General features: G+C 45.4%; 1 protein-coding gene across 1 annotated transcript in view; it reads left to right on the forward strand.

The window, feature by feature from the left end:
* The first annotated feature begins 318 nt into the window (after positions 1–318).
* Positions 319–20,702, forward strand: part of LOC126088387 (protein escargot-like) — a 51,132-nt gene continuing 30,748 nt past the window's right edge. Inside the window, exons 1-3 of the mRNA XM_049906526.1 lie at positions 319–588; positions 9,258–10,231; positions 13,364–13,675. Of these exons, the coding sequence (XP_049762483.1) occupies positions 453–588; positions 9,258–10,231; positions 13,364–13,675 (1,422 nt within the window). The 5' untranslated portion in view covers positions 319–452. The remainder of the gene's footprint in view (positions 589–9,257; positions 10,232–13,363; positions 13,676–20,702) is intronic.

Raw genomic sequence — 20,702 nt, forward strand, 5'->3', positions numbered from 1 at the left:
CCGTCCCCCCACCCAAGCCGGGCTGCTGTGCGGGCCAGCTGCCGACCGTTGCACCATATAGCACGCAGGCCGAGCCGACACGCGCGCCGCCAGCCGTTTCCGGTACCCCCACGCGCCGCCCGGAGGACCACCTGCGGGCCACGCCCCCGGCGCCGGCGATTGGCCGCTGCGCGCGCGACGGGCAGTCGTTGGCCGGCCGGTCGTGACGTCACGCACGCCTGTTGGCTGCCGCAACCCTGCACGTGCTGGCAGCTAGCGGCCGGAGTATTTGGACTGAGCGCCTCGCGGAGCTTTAGTCATTCGAGGAGCGACCGGCGAGTCGGTAGGACGTGTTGAGGAGGGAGACACCAGTTATTGTCAGTATCCCACCGACCGCGCGCGCGAGTGTGCTACGCTGCATAGTACGTGACAGCGACGAGTGTGATTTACGTGTGCAGTGCGCCCTGGTGCTTATGGACGTGACCCGGCTGGACCGCTCCGTATCGTGTGCCACGATGCCGCGGTCCTTCCTCATCAAGAAGAAGAACTACAGCCACTGCCCGCTGAAGAAGAGGCCCGTGCACGACTTCATGATCAAGGAGGAAAAAGGTGCGTTGCCTTCGCTGGCGCTGTTGCCCTTCTCATCGGATCTCTCTTGTCTTGCCTATATTCGCTCCTGCGTCATCTCGCTTTACTTCTCCACTGTGGACTTTGCTTGTCGCATGACGTTTTTGCGACAGCCTCCTACAACTGTGGGCCTATTACGAGAAAAGGCGCTCAGTAGCGTCGTATAATTTCTCTGTTGGGGCTAAGTGACACTAGAATTTCTATGGGCGTCAAAACAGCAAATAACATTGTAATTATATGATCTATCCGTGCGTCTGTTTCTGCAAGTTAGAACACAGTGCTGTCTTTCGGAGTGAGAATTATGAAGTTTCCTACATATGCAATTTGAAATTCCCCCAAATTTTGGGCTATTAGGTTACTTCATGGGCAACAGTGTATTATAAAAGTTATATCTGACATTACTGTCCGTAGCTCGTAAAATTTCTTATTGCTCGCTTTTCGCGATACGATATCGTCTGCTTCTTGTTCGCCTGGAGACTTCAGCTGAGAATGATTTCGTTATGAAGCAAAAAAGTTGTTCACCTACAAATTTTGCACTCAGCCGTGTTTGTTGCTTACCTTACTTCTAGTTGATTTCGAAGCTTTTTACTGCATCATCTTCTGGCACTTTGGCACAGTTATCAAAAGGATAAACATCCGCAAATAATTCATGATCCTGTACCACAGCACTCTCAAGAGTTCACAGTTTATTTTTTAGGAAGTACAGTCTTGATTCTCGTTGATAATTCGTATCTACTTACACTTCCCCCTCCCGTTCTCGTTTGCTGCGCGTGGAACATCTGGTGCTCGAGCTCAGGCACGATAATCCATATTGAGACTGCGTTGGCAGCTACGCTGAAATCGGCAAAGTTCAATTGACGTATTCTCGCCGCGCGGGTGGTGCGGACTCTCGTGAGCTCGCGATTAGCGGCCGGTGAGGGGCGTCGCATATGGGCACAGATGTGCAGCAGCGGCAGCAGCCGACGCCGCACGCGTGCGCACTTTCACCGTTGAATCACGCCGCGGCTGCGGCACCTGCAGCCTGCGCGCGGGCGGCTACTGTTGCCAGCAGCGGCCGGCGGCGGAATTGTTGTCGTGACCTCGATCACTGCTCTGCTCCCGGATACGGCGTAAAAATAGCCTCGCCAGACCATCCGCGCTCGCAGCGTGCAACTCGGGATTAGTTCGCACACGACCGCTGCACGTAATTCTTGCCCTCAGCTGTGTTCTGCCGTCAATATCTTTTGCAGCATTAGTGTTCTCTTTCGCTTGGCCCCTTTCCGCGTCTAATAGGTTTCAGATTTGTAACTTCTTGCATTTCGCCACTCACTTCGTAACGTGTTCTAGCGTAGCGTGCCGATGAACGCAACAAGTGACTGTTGGCCTAGGTCGGGAGCTGCCGGACATGTTTTCTTCAAAGCCTTCTGCGATTCTGATACACGAAAGTTCTTTGGCCTTGGAGCCGCAAAGATGTATCATTGTTGAATCGCTGAGCTCTTACTACGATATAACTGTCCAAGTCCTCTCATTCCTGGATGTTGCTACGATATACTTCTGACAGTATTAACAGCTGTTTCCCCGTTACCAGATTTACTCTATGTTTATTTCATTCATTTCTTTCCCTGTCGCTATAGTTTACGAAGGACATAGCCCAGACGATCAGTTGTGGTATATCTTAAGAAGATAAAGCGTACGTAGGCCTACTCGCTACCTTATTTTCGATCACGCAGTGCTTCTCGTGACAAATCGCGGAAAACATTTCTTTTACACATTAAGTGTATTCGCCGTTGCAAATATGGACAACCATCATATGTATAAAGGAATGACGGCAATGAAAATGTCTGCCAGGCCGGAAGTCGTCATAGCAGTTTTCAGCTGATGGTGTCCATAAACGCAACGGCGAATACATATAATGCCTGTCTTATCGGCTTTAGTCACCGCAGTACTTGTTCCTTCGGACATGCATGCCTTGCGTCGTACTTCTGAACAACACAGCACTGCAAAATCGTATCGAATGTTTTTATCAGTAGCATAAAGTAGCCCGTTCTTTAATCCTGCCTGCCTTGCCATTTCTGTAAGCTTCAGATGGCGTTCAAAGTGCCATTTGGCATCTCTACTCTCGAGATGTTAGATGACAGCGGATTTTTCTGTTGACATTTGGATATTAAACTGTCAAGGTTTCGTGATCTGTCGTCTTTGTTCATTTTTGCAAATAACATGATATTCCTGCTCTGTTCGTTGGCTGTAAAAGTTTGGTTCCTGCAGCGCGTTCTTTTCTGACCTAAGATAATGTGGTATCGAGAATACGGTAGTTGGCTTGTTATTATATAGCCTTAATCACGACATTCATGCCGTCAATTGTAAAATTTCTAGTACAATTTTTCATTTTCTTTATTACTAATGTAACGTCGACAGAAAGTTCAGGGCTAAGTGAGACATGAATAGTGTCGTCCATAGAGAGAACACTACAGCAGCTGTGGAATTGCTTGGTGAGGACATAGTTCGAACAATTTAACATTCGACTCCTGTAATTCAGTAACATATAAGGAGTGCGTGTGTGTAATTGGAACGCTACTTTGCTCTGTAGAAATTAAACTCAGTAGCTTTTTCCTACTCTTTCTAAGAATGCATGTGTTCCACGGACAAACGAGATAAAATTGTATCTCATGCTTGCAACAGTAATTGGACCTAAGCCTTTGAAACAGTTTAGCTTCGATACACAAACTCCGGGAGAGGGCGTTTTTAATAAGTACTGCACTTACTGTGTTCGAACGTACAGTGCAAGTCTGCAGGGTGTTCTACTCTATTTGTGGCAGGCGGCGAGGGTCTCAATTAAGCAGTAAGCTAAACTGCTCGCTGTGGATAAGGCGTGCATTAAGCCATCATCCTTTAGAGTATTCGTTCGTACGACAGTTAAGAGAAGCGAGCGTGGAGATAATTTCGCTTTCCGGACAATCAATCGGGTTGCTGGCCGCGCCGGAGATTACGTGTGCGCCGTGTAATTTCGTGTTCGGCTCTGAAGAAGACATTAACTTCGGTGGTCGTAATAGGTAGGCTGGCGGGCGCACGTGGCCAACTGACCTCTCCGCGGCCCGTCGGCGTCGGCGCGCTAAGATGCGTGAAAACGCCGCGCCCGGGACGCGATCGACGCCCCCAGAGACCGCACACGTCGCCGGCGCCTGACCCCGGTCGCCGGCCGTCATTACGGCCTTAGCAACACTTCTCCGCCCGTCCGCTCTGTACGAGTCGCATACCGCCTCCGTGCGCCGAGGGATAGGTCCCGACTCCATGGCTCCCATTCCTTTCTCTGTCAGCCAACAATTACGGCGGAGGCTCCATCTCTCTGGGGAGTTGAGATGCGTCGGTATAACCGATGGCGGCCCTCAGTTATCTCGTGAGGACTTTATGGAAAAAGGCCCACTTACTGGGAGTAGTTCAACGATAATATTTTGAGTAATGTGGTAAAGGGCAAGTTACTTTTAAAAATATTTGATACCTTGAGTTAGCTATTCTAGAACAAAAATCGGAACTGTTTCGCATTAACTCGTAGCAATTCCTTTGCCTTTTCGTGTATTTCTTAATTTCCTACAATATTCCGTATTTCTTAATTTCCTACAATATTCCGCGCGACCGCTACGGTCGCAGGTTCGAATCCTGCCTCGGGCATGGATGTGTGTGATGTCCATGATTGTAGCTCTAGGGGACAGATGACCTCAAAAGTCTCATAGTGCTCAGAGCCATTTGCACCAACCTACACTGTTTCGCTGCTCATTTCTTTCGTTATGTTGTTTCATTATATTGAGTGTTGAGACCATCTAACGTAGTTTAGAGATCGCGTAATTTCCTCCTTCACTTATGTGCACTGCAGTTTACACGACGCGGGGAAAAAATTTCAAGTCGTCTTCAACAATCGTACTAGATTCTGAAGTACATATCGCACCTCGGCAAGAACAGAGACGTAACTCATAAATGGATTACTTCGGGAAACTTGACGTAAAGAGTCAATTCTATAAAGCTTATAAGATTTCTTTACATTTCAGGGAAGTCTTGTTGGCAGTGAATTCCATCACATTTTTCGTTCAAGCACTTCACACGTATTTTTCAGTGACATAAATTAAAGATGCTGTTTCGCCATTCTTGACTGTGTGCGATATGCTGTCTGGACTGAGCATTTCCAGTTTTGTCTTTTTAGCCAATTCGTATTCTTGACTCACATTTTTTATTTATCGAAGTTTCATTCTGTTTCGCCTTTTGTACAATCGGATTTCGCCATGACGCGGCATAAGCGTTGCTGTTTTCTTTCCCCAGCTATGACACTTTTTACCTCGAAACGACTGTAACAGGAATGAGTATTGGAGTTATTGATTTGTACGTTTGTAATGTTACCTGATGCTGCACGGTTAAACTAAACATGAGTTATTGCTACGCGAAATGCTTTTATTTTTAAATTCTTCAATTATGTCACTCCTCCGATTACGCTCTGCCACTTTGATGGTTTACGTTTCTTCCATGCGAACATGTTGGCAGCGCAAAATTTGAGAGAACAATATAACCTTTATGATTGTGAAACACACAAATTTCTTTCGTGTGTCATTAGTATGGCAATGTGCGCTGCCACTAACAATCATCGGAGCCAGACTGACTGTAACTGTTTTCCTGCTGTCGTGGTGATGCAAAGAAATACAACGCGCACTCATTAATTCAGGGCAGCTCCGTGAGATCAGTGATGCATCTGAGTGATAACAGTAGTGCGGCCGTGCAAACAATTACGGTATGTTTGCTCTGTTGCCAACCTTTTAAACGGACCCTGCGCTAATCTCTCTCGACTCACAAGCGTTATCTCCTTAAACACTGTTCGCACCATCACCGATTTGTAGCGCTGGACTGTTATTCCTGTGGTGGCAAAAGCATGGTTACTAATTTAACAGAGCGTAAAATCTCATACTGTTTAAGAGCAAACTGTTGAGAAGCTTTCTATTGTTAATTATCTCACGGACATTGATAAAGCAAAAGAATGACATTTTCAGTTGTTCCCAAAAGTCGGAGCACACAATTATACGAGCTTCAAGCATCAGGCTTCCTCCATTTGCACAGCTCCGTATGTTTAACACCAGCTGTCCTGACTCTAAAACGCCTTGAAGGCTGTGTAAAGTATATACATGTGTACCACTACATTCCGTTTCTTGTTCGTGAAATAACGTAATTTCTCATGACCTTTTATAGCAAAAAGAAAAAGTATATCGACGGCATAGTTCTAATTAGTTTGGGACGTCTATGGGTCGACATGCTGTTGCCTGCGTGGCAGTTTGTTCCAAACTGAGTGTAATTTTATCACTGAACTGAAACGCGTGGTCGAAAGTATAACTCTTTGTTGGCAACAGTAGACAGTGTTCAAGAATAAGTGAGTGTATGGTGAATGGATTCCATGATTGTAGTCAGCATTCGTAAGTAGGTGGAAAAGACTTTAATTTTCGCGATCTTTCCTTCGCTGAAGACCACAGTCATATGGGATTTTTTTTGAAATAAATTTCCCCCATTTGACTGTCAATTGATCGTTTATTTTACGCAGTCATGATTTCGGCTTTATAGCAATTATCAAGTGCATGTTGAAAGGTTAAAACATTTCAACGTGCGTTTCAGAATAACTACAAAGCCGAAATCATGACTGTGTAAAATAAATGAACGATTGACATTAAAATGGCGGAATTTTTTTAAAAAAAGGTATAAAAAGCTTTAATTTTCATTCGCCATCTTCTGTGGTGTAATGCACGAAAGTGTGTGTTTTGTCCACTAACGAAATGCCGGTTTATCAACTGCTCATAGAACTGACGTTCGATTTTTGGTCAATAACGGATCATAAATAGCTCGACACGAAAATAGAAGCTTCACTGTTGCAATGAAGCAGTTAGAATTTTTTGTAAAACGTTTGCAATAGGTCCTGAGTTGTAACAGGTGCACTGTGCAGCATGATCTAGCGTAATTTACTAGAATCGTCTCTTAACTTGTTTGATATTCAGTGTTTTGTATTTAAGAAGTCTTTCTCGTCACATCAACCTAGTGATTACGCGGATCAAGTGTCATTGTTTGGTCGAAAGCTGATCCGGTGTGACCTTTCCGCAGACATCGTTGTAGCCGGTCAGCACACACGCGATGAAAGCTTTAAATGGCGCCAGCTGTTTCTCTTTCACAATACCGGGGAGTCAAAACTCTTTCACGCCTTTCCACACGGTTTCCGCGTCGCAGTAGCCAGTGACGGCGCCTCGAGAAGCTGAACATATTGTAGTGTCTCCCGGCGGGAACTTGTTCTCTGGAAAGTTTCCGCCCGCGCCCGGCGCCCCATCTGCGGCGTAGTCTACGAGGCGTCAAGAGGCAAACCGGGGTTTTCTCTTTTCCGAGCGAGCGCCTCGGCGGCAAATCATATTTGGAGTAGTCGGCCGAGATCACCGCCTGATTGCGTTTGCGCAAACGACTACATTACGCCCGGCCGTCCCGCGTGTCAGCGGCGGAGTAAAAGGGGGAAAAAATCCGGCGACTTTCACCGGCCGTTTCGCTAAGTGCCTTTGTACCTGCTCGCACTTCCGACCCAGGGCTTGGGTTCCGTTGCGTCACCACTCAAGCTGTGGGGAGGTGGTGTTTGACTGAGAAGTGGTACTTAATTTTAATACATTCCACAGACAAAGAGTTGAACAACTGCAATTGTGTAAGTCTGAAGACGCCTTATTGTCATACTGGGGAGTTCACAGATGACAGATGAAAGCGTAGTCCAAGTGCCTCCCTTTTCAACAAAAAAATGTTATTCTAGAAGGAAAGAACATCTTGTGCTCCGTAACTACGTGCAGAATCTATTGCGAAAGGCAGGCAGGCGTACAGTTTTAAGTTTCGTGGTTTCTACTTTGCTTCGATTTCTAAAACATGAGAATCAGACCACAATCTGTGTTCAAATATAGTGCAGCAGGGCATGGGTTTTTCCTTTTTCGATGGAAGTGCGCTGGTATTGGGACGAGTGTTTGAGACGAGGTTCGTGAAATCCCTGTTATATAAGTGCAGGCGAAGACATGAACGCAAGCACCTCTAGGTCTGTTGAATTAGTACCTCAGGTAGTCCTGCTTATCTTCACTTGTGCCGTTTCGACAGACGATAAAGACTTGGCTAAAGTCCTCCTTTCAAGTTCATTTTCTGCTTCACATGGTCAAATCAGCAGTTCTTTGCAGGGAATACAAAGTATTTCAGTCAGGAGTTATTCATTTTAGGCGACAGAAACCTTCCAGCGCGATGTTTAGTTCCTTGGGGCTGCCGTGAAGGTTTTTAAGTGTCAATGTGTGAGAGAACAAGATTATGAATTATGCGTATTGTCCGTTCCCTAACACATTTTCCCGCATTGTATTTTATACTTTTTGTGCTTTCGCTGATCTGTCCTGTCCAACAGAGCTAATATTCTATCTGCATTGAGCTCAATGTTAGGCATAAGTATGCAGCGTGCCCCAGAAGTGTTGCGGCAGATTGTTGAGGGTGCCTAGAGGAACAAGTCGAGGATAGGAACCCATGAGGCAAAACGTCATGGAATGACACAGCATCGAAGTTACAGCCGTCGGCACCTACCATGTCATCCCTTCGGCAGCAAACATGACTTTGTACGCTGACGCATTCTCGATGGATGTCGGTTTCAGACATGGGTTTGTACTTCCAGTTTGTTTCTATCCTGAAATCCTCTAAAATGTCCAGTGTTTTTGGGAAAACAGGAGAAAAATAGACTACAGATGGAAACACATGCCCGAAGCCGCCTTCCACCAAGGCAACAGAGCATTGCATTCGCAGGAGAAGAGGCCTGCCCACGCAGCAGCTAGCTTCATCTTCTCCATTGGCGATCGTGGCCATCAGTCGCGGCCACTGAATAACTAACAGCATTGCGAGACGTACCGCCTCCGGCCCGTCATTGTAGAAAGTCACATTTGCTGCCGAAGCGATGGCCTAGCGGCAGTGCCGATGCCTGTAATTTCGAAGCTACTTAGCGCCTTTGAATGACGGATCCAGAAACTGATTCCTATCCTCAAGCGCCCTCTACAGCTCCTCGAAATTTGTCGCAACATTTCTGGAACACCCTGTATCGTTCGTCGTCACATTACTCATTTCTTATCGGTTGCAAGGATGAAACCTCCAACTGCAAAAGTTGTAAAAATGTGAAGAAACTTTTACGACATTTATATCACTGAATTTTATTGAGGAATTCGTTTTCGAAAGGAAAATGTTTAAGACCTGATACCACCGAAGTTTTTTGTTTTTACAGGAACGCTTGTATGTCGATTGTTTGGCTTTACAGTTTAGAAAGTATAAGGGATGTCACCGCTCACAAATTTATATAACTCTATACACTATGGACTAACTGCAGTCGAGTCGACCTAAGTTGTTGCCAGCTCTCATCGACGAAGGGCAAACGGCTGCAGGCGAAAGCAATAATAGCTGTCGTTAGCGCTCCGGCAACACTGAGGCGTTGCTACAGTGACGTTTACAAAATTGCGCAACGTGGTAGGGTGCAGTAGGCGCTCGAAGTTGCCGTGCTCGGCCCACTGCCAACTATTGAGGTCAAGAGCCGACTCAGCTAGACATTTTTGAAGTGACCATTTCGGGCCGTCTACGTTTGTGTATTACAATACGTGTTTGTTTCCGTTTCGCAGATGAGGACAACTCGGAGCCCGAGAACCTCAGCACGAAGCCACAGGACCTGAGCGTCAGCTCCGCGGCGGCGTCTTCGACGGGTCCGCCCCAGCCGCAGCCGCAGCCCCAGCCGCCGCCCCCGCCGCCCACGCACACGGTGCACTGCCCCAAGCCGCTGACGCCGCCCGCCGCCGTGGCGCTCATCTCGGCAGCCTCCGCCGCCGCCGCCGCCGCCGCCGCCGCGGCCGCCTCCAAGGCGTCGACGCCGCCGCCGACGCCGCCGTGCAGCTCCGCCGTGCACCAGCCGACGCCGGTGGCCGGCCACCACTTCCTGGCGAGCAAGGGCGGCCCCCTGGAGCCGCTGAGCCTCAACACGGCGGCGACGCCGTCTCACGCCGACTACCTGCAGCCGTGGCACCACTACCAGCAGGCGCCGCCGCCCTACGTGGGCTGGTACCCGCCGCACCCCGCCGACCACGCGCTCTTCCACCCCGCGGCGCACCACCATCACCACCACCACTCGCACCACCACGCCCAGCACCACCACTCGCAGCCGTACGCGCCGCTGCCGTTCGCGCCCGTGTCGCCCCCGGCGCCGCCCCCGGGCCCCGCGCCGCACGTGTTTTCGCCGGTGGCGGTGGTGGCGCCGCCTCCCAAGCTGTTCCTGCCGTACGCGGGCCCCGCCGGCCTGTCGCCCACCTCGTCCTCCAGCAGCTTCCAGCAGCCGCCGTCACCCGAGGACCTCAGCTCGCCGGGCAGCGTGAGCAGCGCCAGCAGCTCCAGCGGGGGCGGCAGCTCGGGGGCGGGCAGCGGCAGCAAGAAGAGCCGCGCCCCCAAGGAGGCGGCGGGCGCCGGCGGCCGCTACGAGTGCCCCGACTGCGGCAAGGCCTACTCCACCTACTCGGGGCTCGCCAAGCACCGCCAGTTCCACTGCAGCGCCGCCTCCGGCGCGCAGGCCGTCAAGAAGTCCTTCAGCTGCAAGTTCTGCGAAAAGGTCAGTTTCTTTCCCATCCTACCCACTGTTCTAGTCGCCTGCAAAAATGTGTGATACAGTGGTGTCTTGTAATATTAATTACGACCGCTTTCGCGGTCATTGGCATCCTCAGGATAGAAAAATTACAGTCGCAACACCGCATGTCCTACAATATTTGATCAGCGGAAATGACTGTACCTCACGGCCGTGATGTAATCCAGGACAGAAAGGTCAGCATCGGTCGTCATGTCATCTGTCTTCTTTATTGCATTGCAGATCTAGATTTCAACCGACATTGCAGCTTCATCAGTGCGTTATACGTAGTCGTGTGTACTGAATGTAATTAACGACGCGGTCCGAGCTAACTCATACATGCCTGAGTTAAAATGGAATGTGTCATTATAATTACGTTCAGTTTACATGACAACGTATAAAGTACTGACGATAGCTGCCCTTTGTGTTGAAGTCTAGATCTGCAATGCCATAAACAAGACAGATGACGTTACTACCAATGCTGACCTTCTTTCTGTCCTGGATCACGCGTCATACTTGTCTTCATACACGAAGAATAAGTCGAAAAAAGTCAAAATTTCGGAACTAACAGCAAAACTTTCCACTGCTAAAGCAGCTTGACTTAATAATCGGCATGCAGTACACCCTTGCTTGTTACTGATGGAGCTGTGCTTCTGTAGTAGTGGGAACTTATGTTCACTATTTAATACGTTTTGACTATGATCAAGTCTTCGTTTATGACATATGATTGTAATTTTTCTACTGTGATGATGGTCAGTGACTGAAAATGGTAGTAATAAATAACCATTAAAAGACAATTGCATCATGCATTTTCTAGTTAGTTACATAATTTTAACTGTCGCCTGGAAAAGAAAATGTTAGTACTGTTTTAATATCTGTCTGCATTTATTAATATCGTGAGCCACTGATGCCCGGAACCTTCTCGGTATCTACGTTGTTAGATAAGATCCTCGTATTTCTGCGGTTGCTTTGTCAAGAAGAAACGGCCTACTTACTTACGCATTGAGGCAGTGTAGCTTGGCTGTTTGTTACCTGACTATGGTCAATGTTCAGGGATGTGTCAGAAACTATCATTCGAAGCAAAAAAAAAAAAAAAAAAAAAAGTCCAGTAATGAAATGCATACCTTAAGAACTATGAGCACTTCGATACTGTTGAACAGGTCTGTCCTACGGCAAACCGTTTGCTCTCCATATTTTGAGAGGCGGCAGTATGGACCCAAATGACAAAAAAAGTCCAGTAAACAAGAGCTCAAAAGTGTATAACTTAACAGCTATGACCACTTCTTTATCTTCGCTACCTTGAAACACGTCTCTTCTGTTGAACAAGTTCTCATTGCAGAGCCCATGTTCGCTAGACGTTTTGCTTAGAATGATCGTTCCTATTGTATCGCTGAATATTGACCGTTCTTCCTGGGACACCCGCATATGCAATAGGTGTGCCGCAGAGGAACCAGTTGGGCTACACACGCGTCCCATGTTGCTGTCGAGGTGCAGTAATTTTCATTTGCTCCGAAATATTCGATAGCTGATACAGAACCATAATCGCAGTTTCGTTACTGTTTTTCATATACGTCTTTCCTCGCCTATTCTTCGGGTAATCTCCTCATTCCCTACGTTATCAGTCCGCTTGATTTTCAACTTTCTTCTGTAGCACGACGTCTCTTTTCTCTTCTGTCCTAGGTTTCCCATATTCCATGTTTCACTACCATACAGTGTCGTGCTCTGAACATGTATTCTCAGAAATTTCTTCCTGAAATTATGGACTATGTATGATACTAGTAAACTTCTCTTGGCCAGGATTGCCCTTTTTGCCAGAGCTAGTCTGCTTTTTATGTCCTCCTTGCCCCGTCCATCATGGGTTATTTTGTTGTCTAGACAGGAGACTTCCTTAACTTAGCCTACTTCGTGATCCCCTATTCTGGTGTTAGGCTTCCCACTGTTCTCATATCTACTACTTCTCATTAGTTTCGTTTTTCTTCGATTTACTCTCAATCTATATCCTGTACTGATTAGGCTATTCGCCGGCCGCGGTGGCCGAGCGGTTCTAAGCGCTACAGTCTGGAACCGCGAGACCGCTATGGTCTCAGGTTCGAATCCTGCCTCGGGCATGGATGTGTGTGACGTCCTTAGGTTAGTTCGGTTTAAGTTGTTCTAAGTTTAGGGGACTGATGACCTCAGCTTCTGAGTTTGGTTCAAATGGTTCAAACGGCTCTGAGCACTATGGAACTTAACTTCTGAGGTCATCAGTCCCCTAGACTTAGAACTACTTAAACCTAACTAAGCTAAGGACATCACACACATCCATGCCCGAGGCAGGATTCGAACCTGCGACAGTAGCGGTCGCGCGGTTCCAGACTGTAGCGCCTAGAACCGCTCGGCCACCCCGGCCGGCTTGTAAGTTTAATAGTGCTTAGAACCGTTAGGCTGTTCATTCCATTCAACAGCTCCTGTAATTCTTCTTCACTTCCACTGAGAACTGCAATGTCATCAGCGATTTGTAATGTTATCCTTTCACCCTGAATTTTTAGCCCGTTCTTGAAACTTATGTTTACATCAATGCTTCTTCACTGAACAGTAAAACGATAAAGGTAGCTGAGTAGAATTACTAGAAGAATACACTTCATTCTCCTTTAAGAGAAAAATTAATGGAAACTCTAGGCTGGAATATCAACGATGTAGCAAAAGACAGATCGCTCCTTACCGTAGAGGTGACACCTTAATTTGCAGGCAGGCCCTGTTAAGATACTTACACATAAGAGTGGCGTTCTGGTCCAAGCTGCTGGAGTTGGCAGCCAATGTGTGCATGAGGTGTGCTTGCTTGTGTGAATGAGTGGTATTTCTTTTACTGACGAAGGCTGTGGCCGAAAACTTTTGTCTAAGTTTCTCTTAATTGTGCCTGTCTGCAACTTAAGGTGTCTTCTTTACAGTAAATAGCAATCTGTCTTTTCCCGAATTGTTCATATTGCGTAAGAGAAAAGTCACATTAGGGAAAACAGACAGTACGGCTTTAGAATGGACATTTTTTGCAGTCTGAACGATGCATAAATAATCTAGAGTGTGTAGTTAGACATTTACTCGAATGCTCGTGGTTCCTAACGCGGTGTCTTCTGTTGTGCGCAGGTGTACGTGTCGCTGGGCGCGCTCAAGATGCACATCCGCACGCACACGCTGCCGTGCAAGTGCAACATGTGCGGCAAGGCGTTCTCGCGGCCGTGGCTGCTGCAGGGCCACATCCGCACGCACACCGGCGAGAAGCCCTTCTCGTGCCAGCACTGCTCGCGCGCCTTCGCCGACCGCTCCAACCTGCGCGCGCACCTGCAGACGCACTCCGACGTCAAGAAGTACTCGTGCGCGCTCTGCGGCAAGACGTTCTCGCGCATGTCGCTGCTGTCCAAGCACGCCGACAGCGGCTGCCCCGGCGCCGGGCCCGGCGTGGGCGGCGGCGCCGGCCCCACGTCGCCCGCGAGCCAGTCGCCGCCCCCGTCCGCCCCCGCGATGCACCTCGACGAGCGCGTCAACAGCGCCACAGCCGTCGCCGCCGGCTACCACTAGCCGACAGACGCACTCTGCACTCGTCGGACGCGAACGCGCGTCTTCTTGTCCGCTGTTTCGCCGCCAGTGGTTTGCGAGCCCCGAGGTGAACAGGCGCTCCACGGCCGACCGCTGCCGCACCAGTTACAGGAGGGAGAACTGGTACACCATCTCCAGCCATCACAACCATCATCACTGGGCAGTGCTCCACCAGTTACATGGATACCAACAAATGTAGCATCTCCCGTTTCTTAAAAACTTTGTCGCCAAGTCCTGAAATTCTGCGAAGATCGACTACCAGTCGTCTATCTGAAAAACATTAAGATTTAATGTGTAACCCCGATTTCCATTACATTTGTCTGATGTGCCTATCACTCCACTCCGCTCAGCTTTAGCCCATTTCCCTGCTTCCCTGGAGTCCCAGAAAGAGCCAAAGTTTCACCAACTCCATGCACCTACACGGCAACATTCCCTGCCTATTAAATTCTGAAGGACTTGGCGCACACGAAGCAAGTGGACGATGCTGATCTACTTTACGAGCTCCAGGGAGCACAGTGGTTGAATTACGGATCGTGCTCCAGTGTTTTGAGCCGCAGCGCCGGCGTTCTGCCACATAAAGATGGTTAATGTAGCGTGATAAATGCACCTGTCACTCCATGTATGCCCACTTCTTGACGGTATGTGTCGTTTAAACTGTGTAAACATGTGAAAAACTGCCTGTATACTCTTAGAACGTGTCCGGATGCCTCGGCGGTAGTCAGTCACTTTCTGTCCACAGAAAACCGACCGCCCAGGCGCATAACTCGTTCTAAACGATCGTATTATTAAGATGACCTTTAACGAAAACTCCGTGGGGAGTGTGTCGATTTACGTAACTGGTGCCTTGCCTTGCCTGGCCTACATTTGTTATACATATCTGGCGTTGCGGCGCCCATTTTATCGTTTCCAGGAATCTCAATTTCTGTAACTCCAAGGTCTTCCACCGGAGCTTATATCACGTACGAAGTGCCTTTAAGAGTATACATATCAGAGAGGAAACTCTGAAGTTTTATACATATACTGCCTTCACCGAGATTTGGTGATCTATTTTATAATCGACTATTTTTTTTTTATAAACTACAGTTTCCCACCGCCCACCGAGCTCTTTGTCTTCGGGAGAAAAACAGTAGCTTATTGTATCCCTTCCACAGTCGACATTCCACGATATATTTATTTTTTTATTCCTCTTTCTCCGTCGTTTGCACGTGGCTTGTGTGTAGCGTCGAACGCGTGACTGAGGGATCTGCCACTGCACGTGCTCTTTTCCCTCTTCGTCACCACTACTGGTACTGCACGCCCTGTTGCCTCGCCTATTCCTACTGCCCCACCGATAGACTGCCAGCCAGCCAGGCGCGACGCGTGGGTTACTCCCAGACGTTGCTGCTGATGACGCATTGTCTCAGCAGAGCGAAACGCCCGCTGCGGACTAGAGCACACCCCGCCCACGCGCCACTAATAATCGTTCTTCCTGTCGTGTGCGCACCCGTGCTGGCTTTCGCGCAGTATCCTCCCTTTGTTTACTAACGAAAAAAATCTTAAAAAAAATAAAGGAAGTAAACTTATTCCAAAAAGACTGATCTTTTGTAATTCTCTATTTCTTATTTTGACAAACGGATTGGTGCTTTTTTTTGTCGACCGAGACAGAGTACAAACGATTAAGCGGCCTAACTGCTGACGCCTGCAACTTCTTTCCGCTACATCTATTACTTTTAATTGCCACAACCATTCTGTCCGGCGTTTTTTTATTTTCCACGTACGATGATGCCATTGCAATTGTTGTAAGTCATTATTTTGTAAGGAATTATAATTTTTATACATATATATATATTTTTGGTGATCTTTTCTTCGTACTCTTCCTTCACTAGCACAAAACTGCCAACTTGCACGTCCCTATGTATATAGCCCTTTTGTATTATACCTTTCTGACGCCATTTCTCGTTCTTGGTGTTTTAATCTGTCTTTTGTATTTAAAAGTAATGTTATTATTGACGAGGTTATGCCCGCCGCATTATTCGCGGCGGAGCATGCCATTATAAAGCTAGTCATGAAGGGCGAAAGGAACTTTCGTATTAATTAAAAAAGGAGAGCTGTGTCTTTTATAAAGTGTTATGAAAAGTTGAATAGCCCTTTTTGTGGAGTGCCATTGGCATCTATTTTGTATCATTCATACAGATTTATATTATAAAACAGATATTTTATACGATTGTAATAAATATGTTTTTAAACATTTATTAACGTTTACTTACTTGTACCATACAATTTTCCGTTCCTCTTTCCACTTTCCCTTTAGCCAGCCCTCAAGAAGAACAAAGACTTGGTTATTAAAAAGGAGTGCCATCACCTCTGATGGACTCGTAGGCGTACCAGATGCAACGCTGCCAGCGTGCGCTAATTGCATTCGATTTATACTCCGGGGGCGACTTCAGCACTCCGACAGGTGTCCCAGCATGCCGAATAGCCGTATACTTTTATTGCAATAATTAAATGCAGACCATTGGCTAATCCCTCCGTTGGTTCAATTAACAGCCGTCGTGTTGGACCGGTCACGTTTTTAATTTTCGCGGAGCTGCTATAAAAACTGTAATGTAACGCCCGCCATTGCTCCATCGCTGTGTTTCACACTTTAGTAACACTCTCCTCTTCGGGTCGTTTCCCACTCGGCTTTCGCTTCATGCGCGCAGTAAAATAGTGGTTCCTCTCAAACGCGACCATGGAGAATCTTAGACAAGCTAAATTAGTCACTTTGTGTATTGGTAAACTGCAACACATTTTCGACAATTTTGAAATATTTATATCTTCTGACTTAGCAGTGATTCCTCTACACTGTAAAGAATAACTGCGTGCGTTAATCGTGTGCTGGTGAGAGCTGAACGGACACAGTTTCGTGTTAATGGACTCATTTCATTCTCTTTCGTCTTGAAAAGTAAGGTCATAATTTCTGTAGGCTGCCTTCGCCGTGAGGTTTGCTTCAGTGTGATGTAACGGCTAGCGACTGCTAAAACTAAAGCACAGGGAAAAGCCTTCCAGTATTGATAAGTATCGTGGTATAATATATCAAACAGAAGACTTTATATATTTAAAGCCGCATTTAGCATTTTACAGATCAAACACACAGATGCGAAATTATCAATCCATAATAAATCATATTCTAATGATCACAAGGAATACTGGTTACCAAGTGAGAGAAAGATCAAATTGTAAAATCTTTTATTTTAACTGGCCTTTCTGTGCGGACACTTACATTGTTATGTATGCATTTATTTCTCATGCCAGATAGTAAAAATTACAATTTCTATAGTATGTAATCAATATATAAGAACGTTGTTAATGACTATACATTGTGATAATTATGTGGAATTTAAGAAACGCCAATCTTCTTAACATTAAGCAGTTTCCTCATTACATTCTTGTCAAATGTCTGTACTCTTTGCAAAAATGGTATAGGAGAAAAAATTTTACTCACAAACGTATATCTTCTCACTAGTATTAGTTTGAGGGCCATATGAAAAGGACGTTGCAAGAAGTCACATTTAGAAGAAAATGAAAGGTGTCCTAAATCTACCACTCATTAATGGTGTGAAGTTTCCATAAGTCACCAGAATATGCTAGTTCAACAAAAACGCAATAGGTGCTGGTATGTGTCAAGAACATTTCTTTGATGGACTGAACAATTTGTGTAACCATAAAACACAGGAATCAACAAATACCAAACATGATAATAGGAGAAATTCGAACTGGCCTTAGTAAAAGTTAATATGGTCTGCTTTTTATGCTGTAAATTCCATCTAACTACACGTTATTCAATTCTTGTCGGAGAAGAGCTAAACAAAATTTCATGTGAAGACACAATATTCAGTTCTACATACTACCAGAATATAAATTCTGTTCCTAAGCCTGTATGTTTGTGTGAGGTCAAAATGATAAATGAGCTGCATATTCAAAATTAGTAACTAAAACATTCAGTAAGTAATTTTGTGAGAATTAGAGAAAAATTAAAAATATTCAAGAACGTTACCTATTATTCTCGTAAATAGTTGTTCACCTGCGAAGATACTGAAGACATTGTAATTAATTTTACTTACCTGATACTGAATCAGTATTGGATTAGTCTTCTAGCACAGCTAGCGTTTTATTGTGGAACAATAGTCTACTAGACGAGCAAAAACAGTATTAAACGAAACTAATGTTTCGAAACAACACCAAACAAAATCGTATGCGATTCAGCCTAATCTGTATATCTCATGTAAACACCTTAGCATTCACATTTCCTGGTGGATATTAGTGCAAAGCACCGCGCTTCTGGGAGATGTAAGTACTGTCTCTCGGGATAAATAACGTAGATAGCAGCTGAAAGCACGCCTCTCTCCTACGAGGTCATTGTCCTGGTTCTCTACCGAAGGTCATTAAATTTCACGAGGCTGGGTCTTCGTCGTTACAGATATCGGATTTCATCAGAGTTGTCAATATTTTCCTTTACGCACACACACACACATAGCCATAACTCATATAATTCTCAGCTGATGTTTTCTCGTAATGATTTTTCCACACGACACTCAAGCTTACCTCCTCGTAAAATTTAAAAAAAAGTGTTACGATAAACTTTACCCCTTCACATATTTGTTAGACGAGCGTAAGCAAACGCAGAGGGACTTACTCTAAATGAATGGCAGCTATTTTTGCATGTGGATAAATGCATAAAACAAAGAAAAATAACCTAATAGTGCCGATTACAAGATTAGTGACGAATAAATGAAGCACGTCACATCACTTACCACCTGAATCCCAACAACATCAAAACAAAATTTTAAAATTCTTCACGAAAGTAAGCAACGAATACAAGAAGAAACATGCACGAAGTGAACCCTCAATGGCTTTAAGGAGGTTGTTTCACTTTGAAAGACATAATTTAAAAATTTTGCAGAAAATTAACCTTTACTACAACAGTAAGCAACAAATACAAGAATAAACTGGCAGAAAGGTAAACAGTTAATTGTTTTGAGGAGTGATTTCGCACTGGAACCGCTAGAACATACAGTTTACATCCACCCATCATTTCGTGTTGTACATTGTAAAGCAAATTCGCATTTTTCGTAGACACAGTCCCACATCTTGAAGCTTACATGAACTTATAATGCCTAAAACAAATTATAGGCCTAAATAAGAAGCAAAAATTGGCCTAAAATTTAATAAATTAAATTACATACTTTCCCAGTGTCTTCATTTTGAAAGCACTCATAAAATCCGAAGTACAAACTCAAATTTACGCTTCAATAACTTTAGATATACTTACTTTTACTGTGAATGATATCCGTAATATAACTACAAAAAAACCGTATGTAACGATCTCCAACAACCACGTAGCATATCTCCGTGCCGACTATTGGTTTGGGCTCTGTAAGTGACTGCTACTATTTACTACATTCATGAAAGTACATCATTGTGCCAGAGTGTTTCTGTCTCGCAACAGCATCTGTGATTAACGCTAAAGCCATCGGTACTTTAAAGTAATAGGCAGAAAGCACTGGTACTCAAAGCGTTATATATGTAAAAATCATTATGAAACGGAGCGAGCACGCAAAATCAGTAGTTCGGAAGACATAATTGTTGGAACAAGTCTGTGAAATGCATTGTGTTAGTGTTACCGCAGAGTTTGGAGGCTTCATCAGTTTGGTACGATCAGATATCGAACGAATTCAGAGGCGCGCTGCGAGGATAGTCATAGGTCTGTATAGCCCATATGAAAGTGTAACGTAGGTTCGCGGGGGACTTAAATGGTAATCTTTGGTAGAAAGGTGACATTGTTTTCGAGAACTCCTGCTAGAGAAATTTAGAAAATCATTATGTCGAGTAAGACTGTGCTCTTCTGCTAACACAATCTTGTACCTCACTTACGTGTCATGAGAATTCGACATTGGAGGTAAGATCCTATACTGATGCGTATACTAATTTTTCCACGCCCGAAGTGCGAATGGAATCAATCGTAGGGCCGAAGCTCGTTAATATTGGTACGAGTATCTTGCGCCAAGCAGTGCGTAGTGGACACGTAAATGAGGCAGCATTGCTTCCAAAACAGTCGCATGCCTTTAATATCAACTTTTCGGAACGGCTGGTTGAGGTGTCTAAATTACATTACGTGTTACTCAATAATAAGATATTCAATGAGTGCGTAATGCAAGGAATTGAGCATTGTACCAATACTGGCTGTGTGACATGTAAACATTCCCGAAACTTAGTGTGAGATGGTCACGCCGCCTGAAGAGATAGTCCAGATGTGATTGTTCCACTGAATAGCGTGCGATGCATTATTGCTGAAGCTTCGCGGCAAACAGCTTTGCTGGTAGAGATATACTGAAATTCCCTCTGCAACAGAGGTTTCATGCATGCTCAAAACTCATCGAATCGCCCTCTTCATTAACGTTTTCATTTTTACATTACTTTGCTAATTTCACATGTTTGTTGGTGTTCACTTACCACACTTTCTATTGTCAAATTACGATGGATTTTGTATACATCTATTAAACTGATGACAATGCTATATTAGACTCCCATCCAACATAAACTAAAGAAAGTGGTTCCAGAAACGTCTAATAACTTGTCGGATTTGACTGAAAATATCTATCTAAAGGTTTTCAGAGTAGCTGCCTATCCATTTGGTTTGCAGGCAGCACTTAAGAAGCAGATTATTTTTATTTCTGCCCTAAAACTGTACATTTACAATCTCGTCGATTATTAAACGCAGCGAAAGAAGTAAACTAGTCGCTTTTTACATCACAGTACGATTTAAAAAAGTAGCCCATTCGTCACATTGTTGACAGGAATTTATTTTTATTTGCACACGAGTTCTGGTTTGAGTGTTAAAAAAAAAAAAAAAGGTTCAAATGGCTCTGAG

This window comes from Schistocerca cancellata, chromosome 6 (assembly GCF_023864275.1).
Source record: "Schistocerca cancellata isolate TAMUIC-IGC-003103 chromosome 6, iqSchCanc2.1, whole genome shotgun sequence".
Lineage (NCBI taxonomy): Eukaryota > Metazoa > Arthropoda > Insecta > Orthoptera > Acrididae > Schistocerca > Schistocerca cancellata.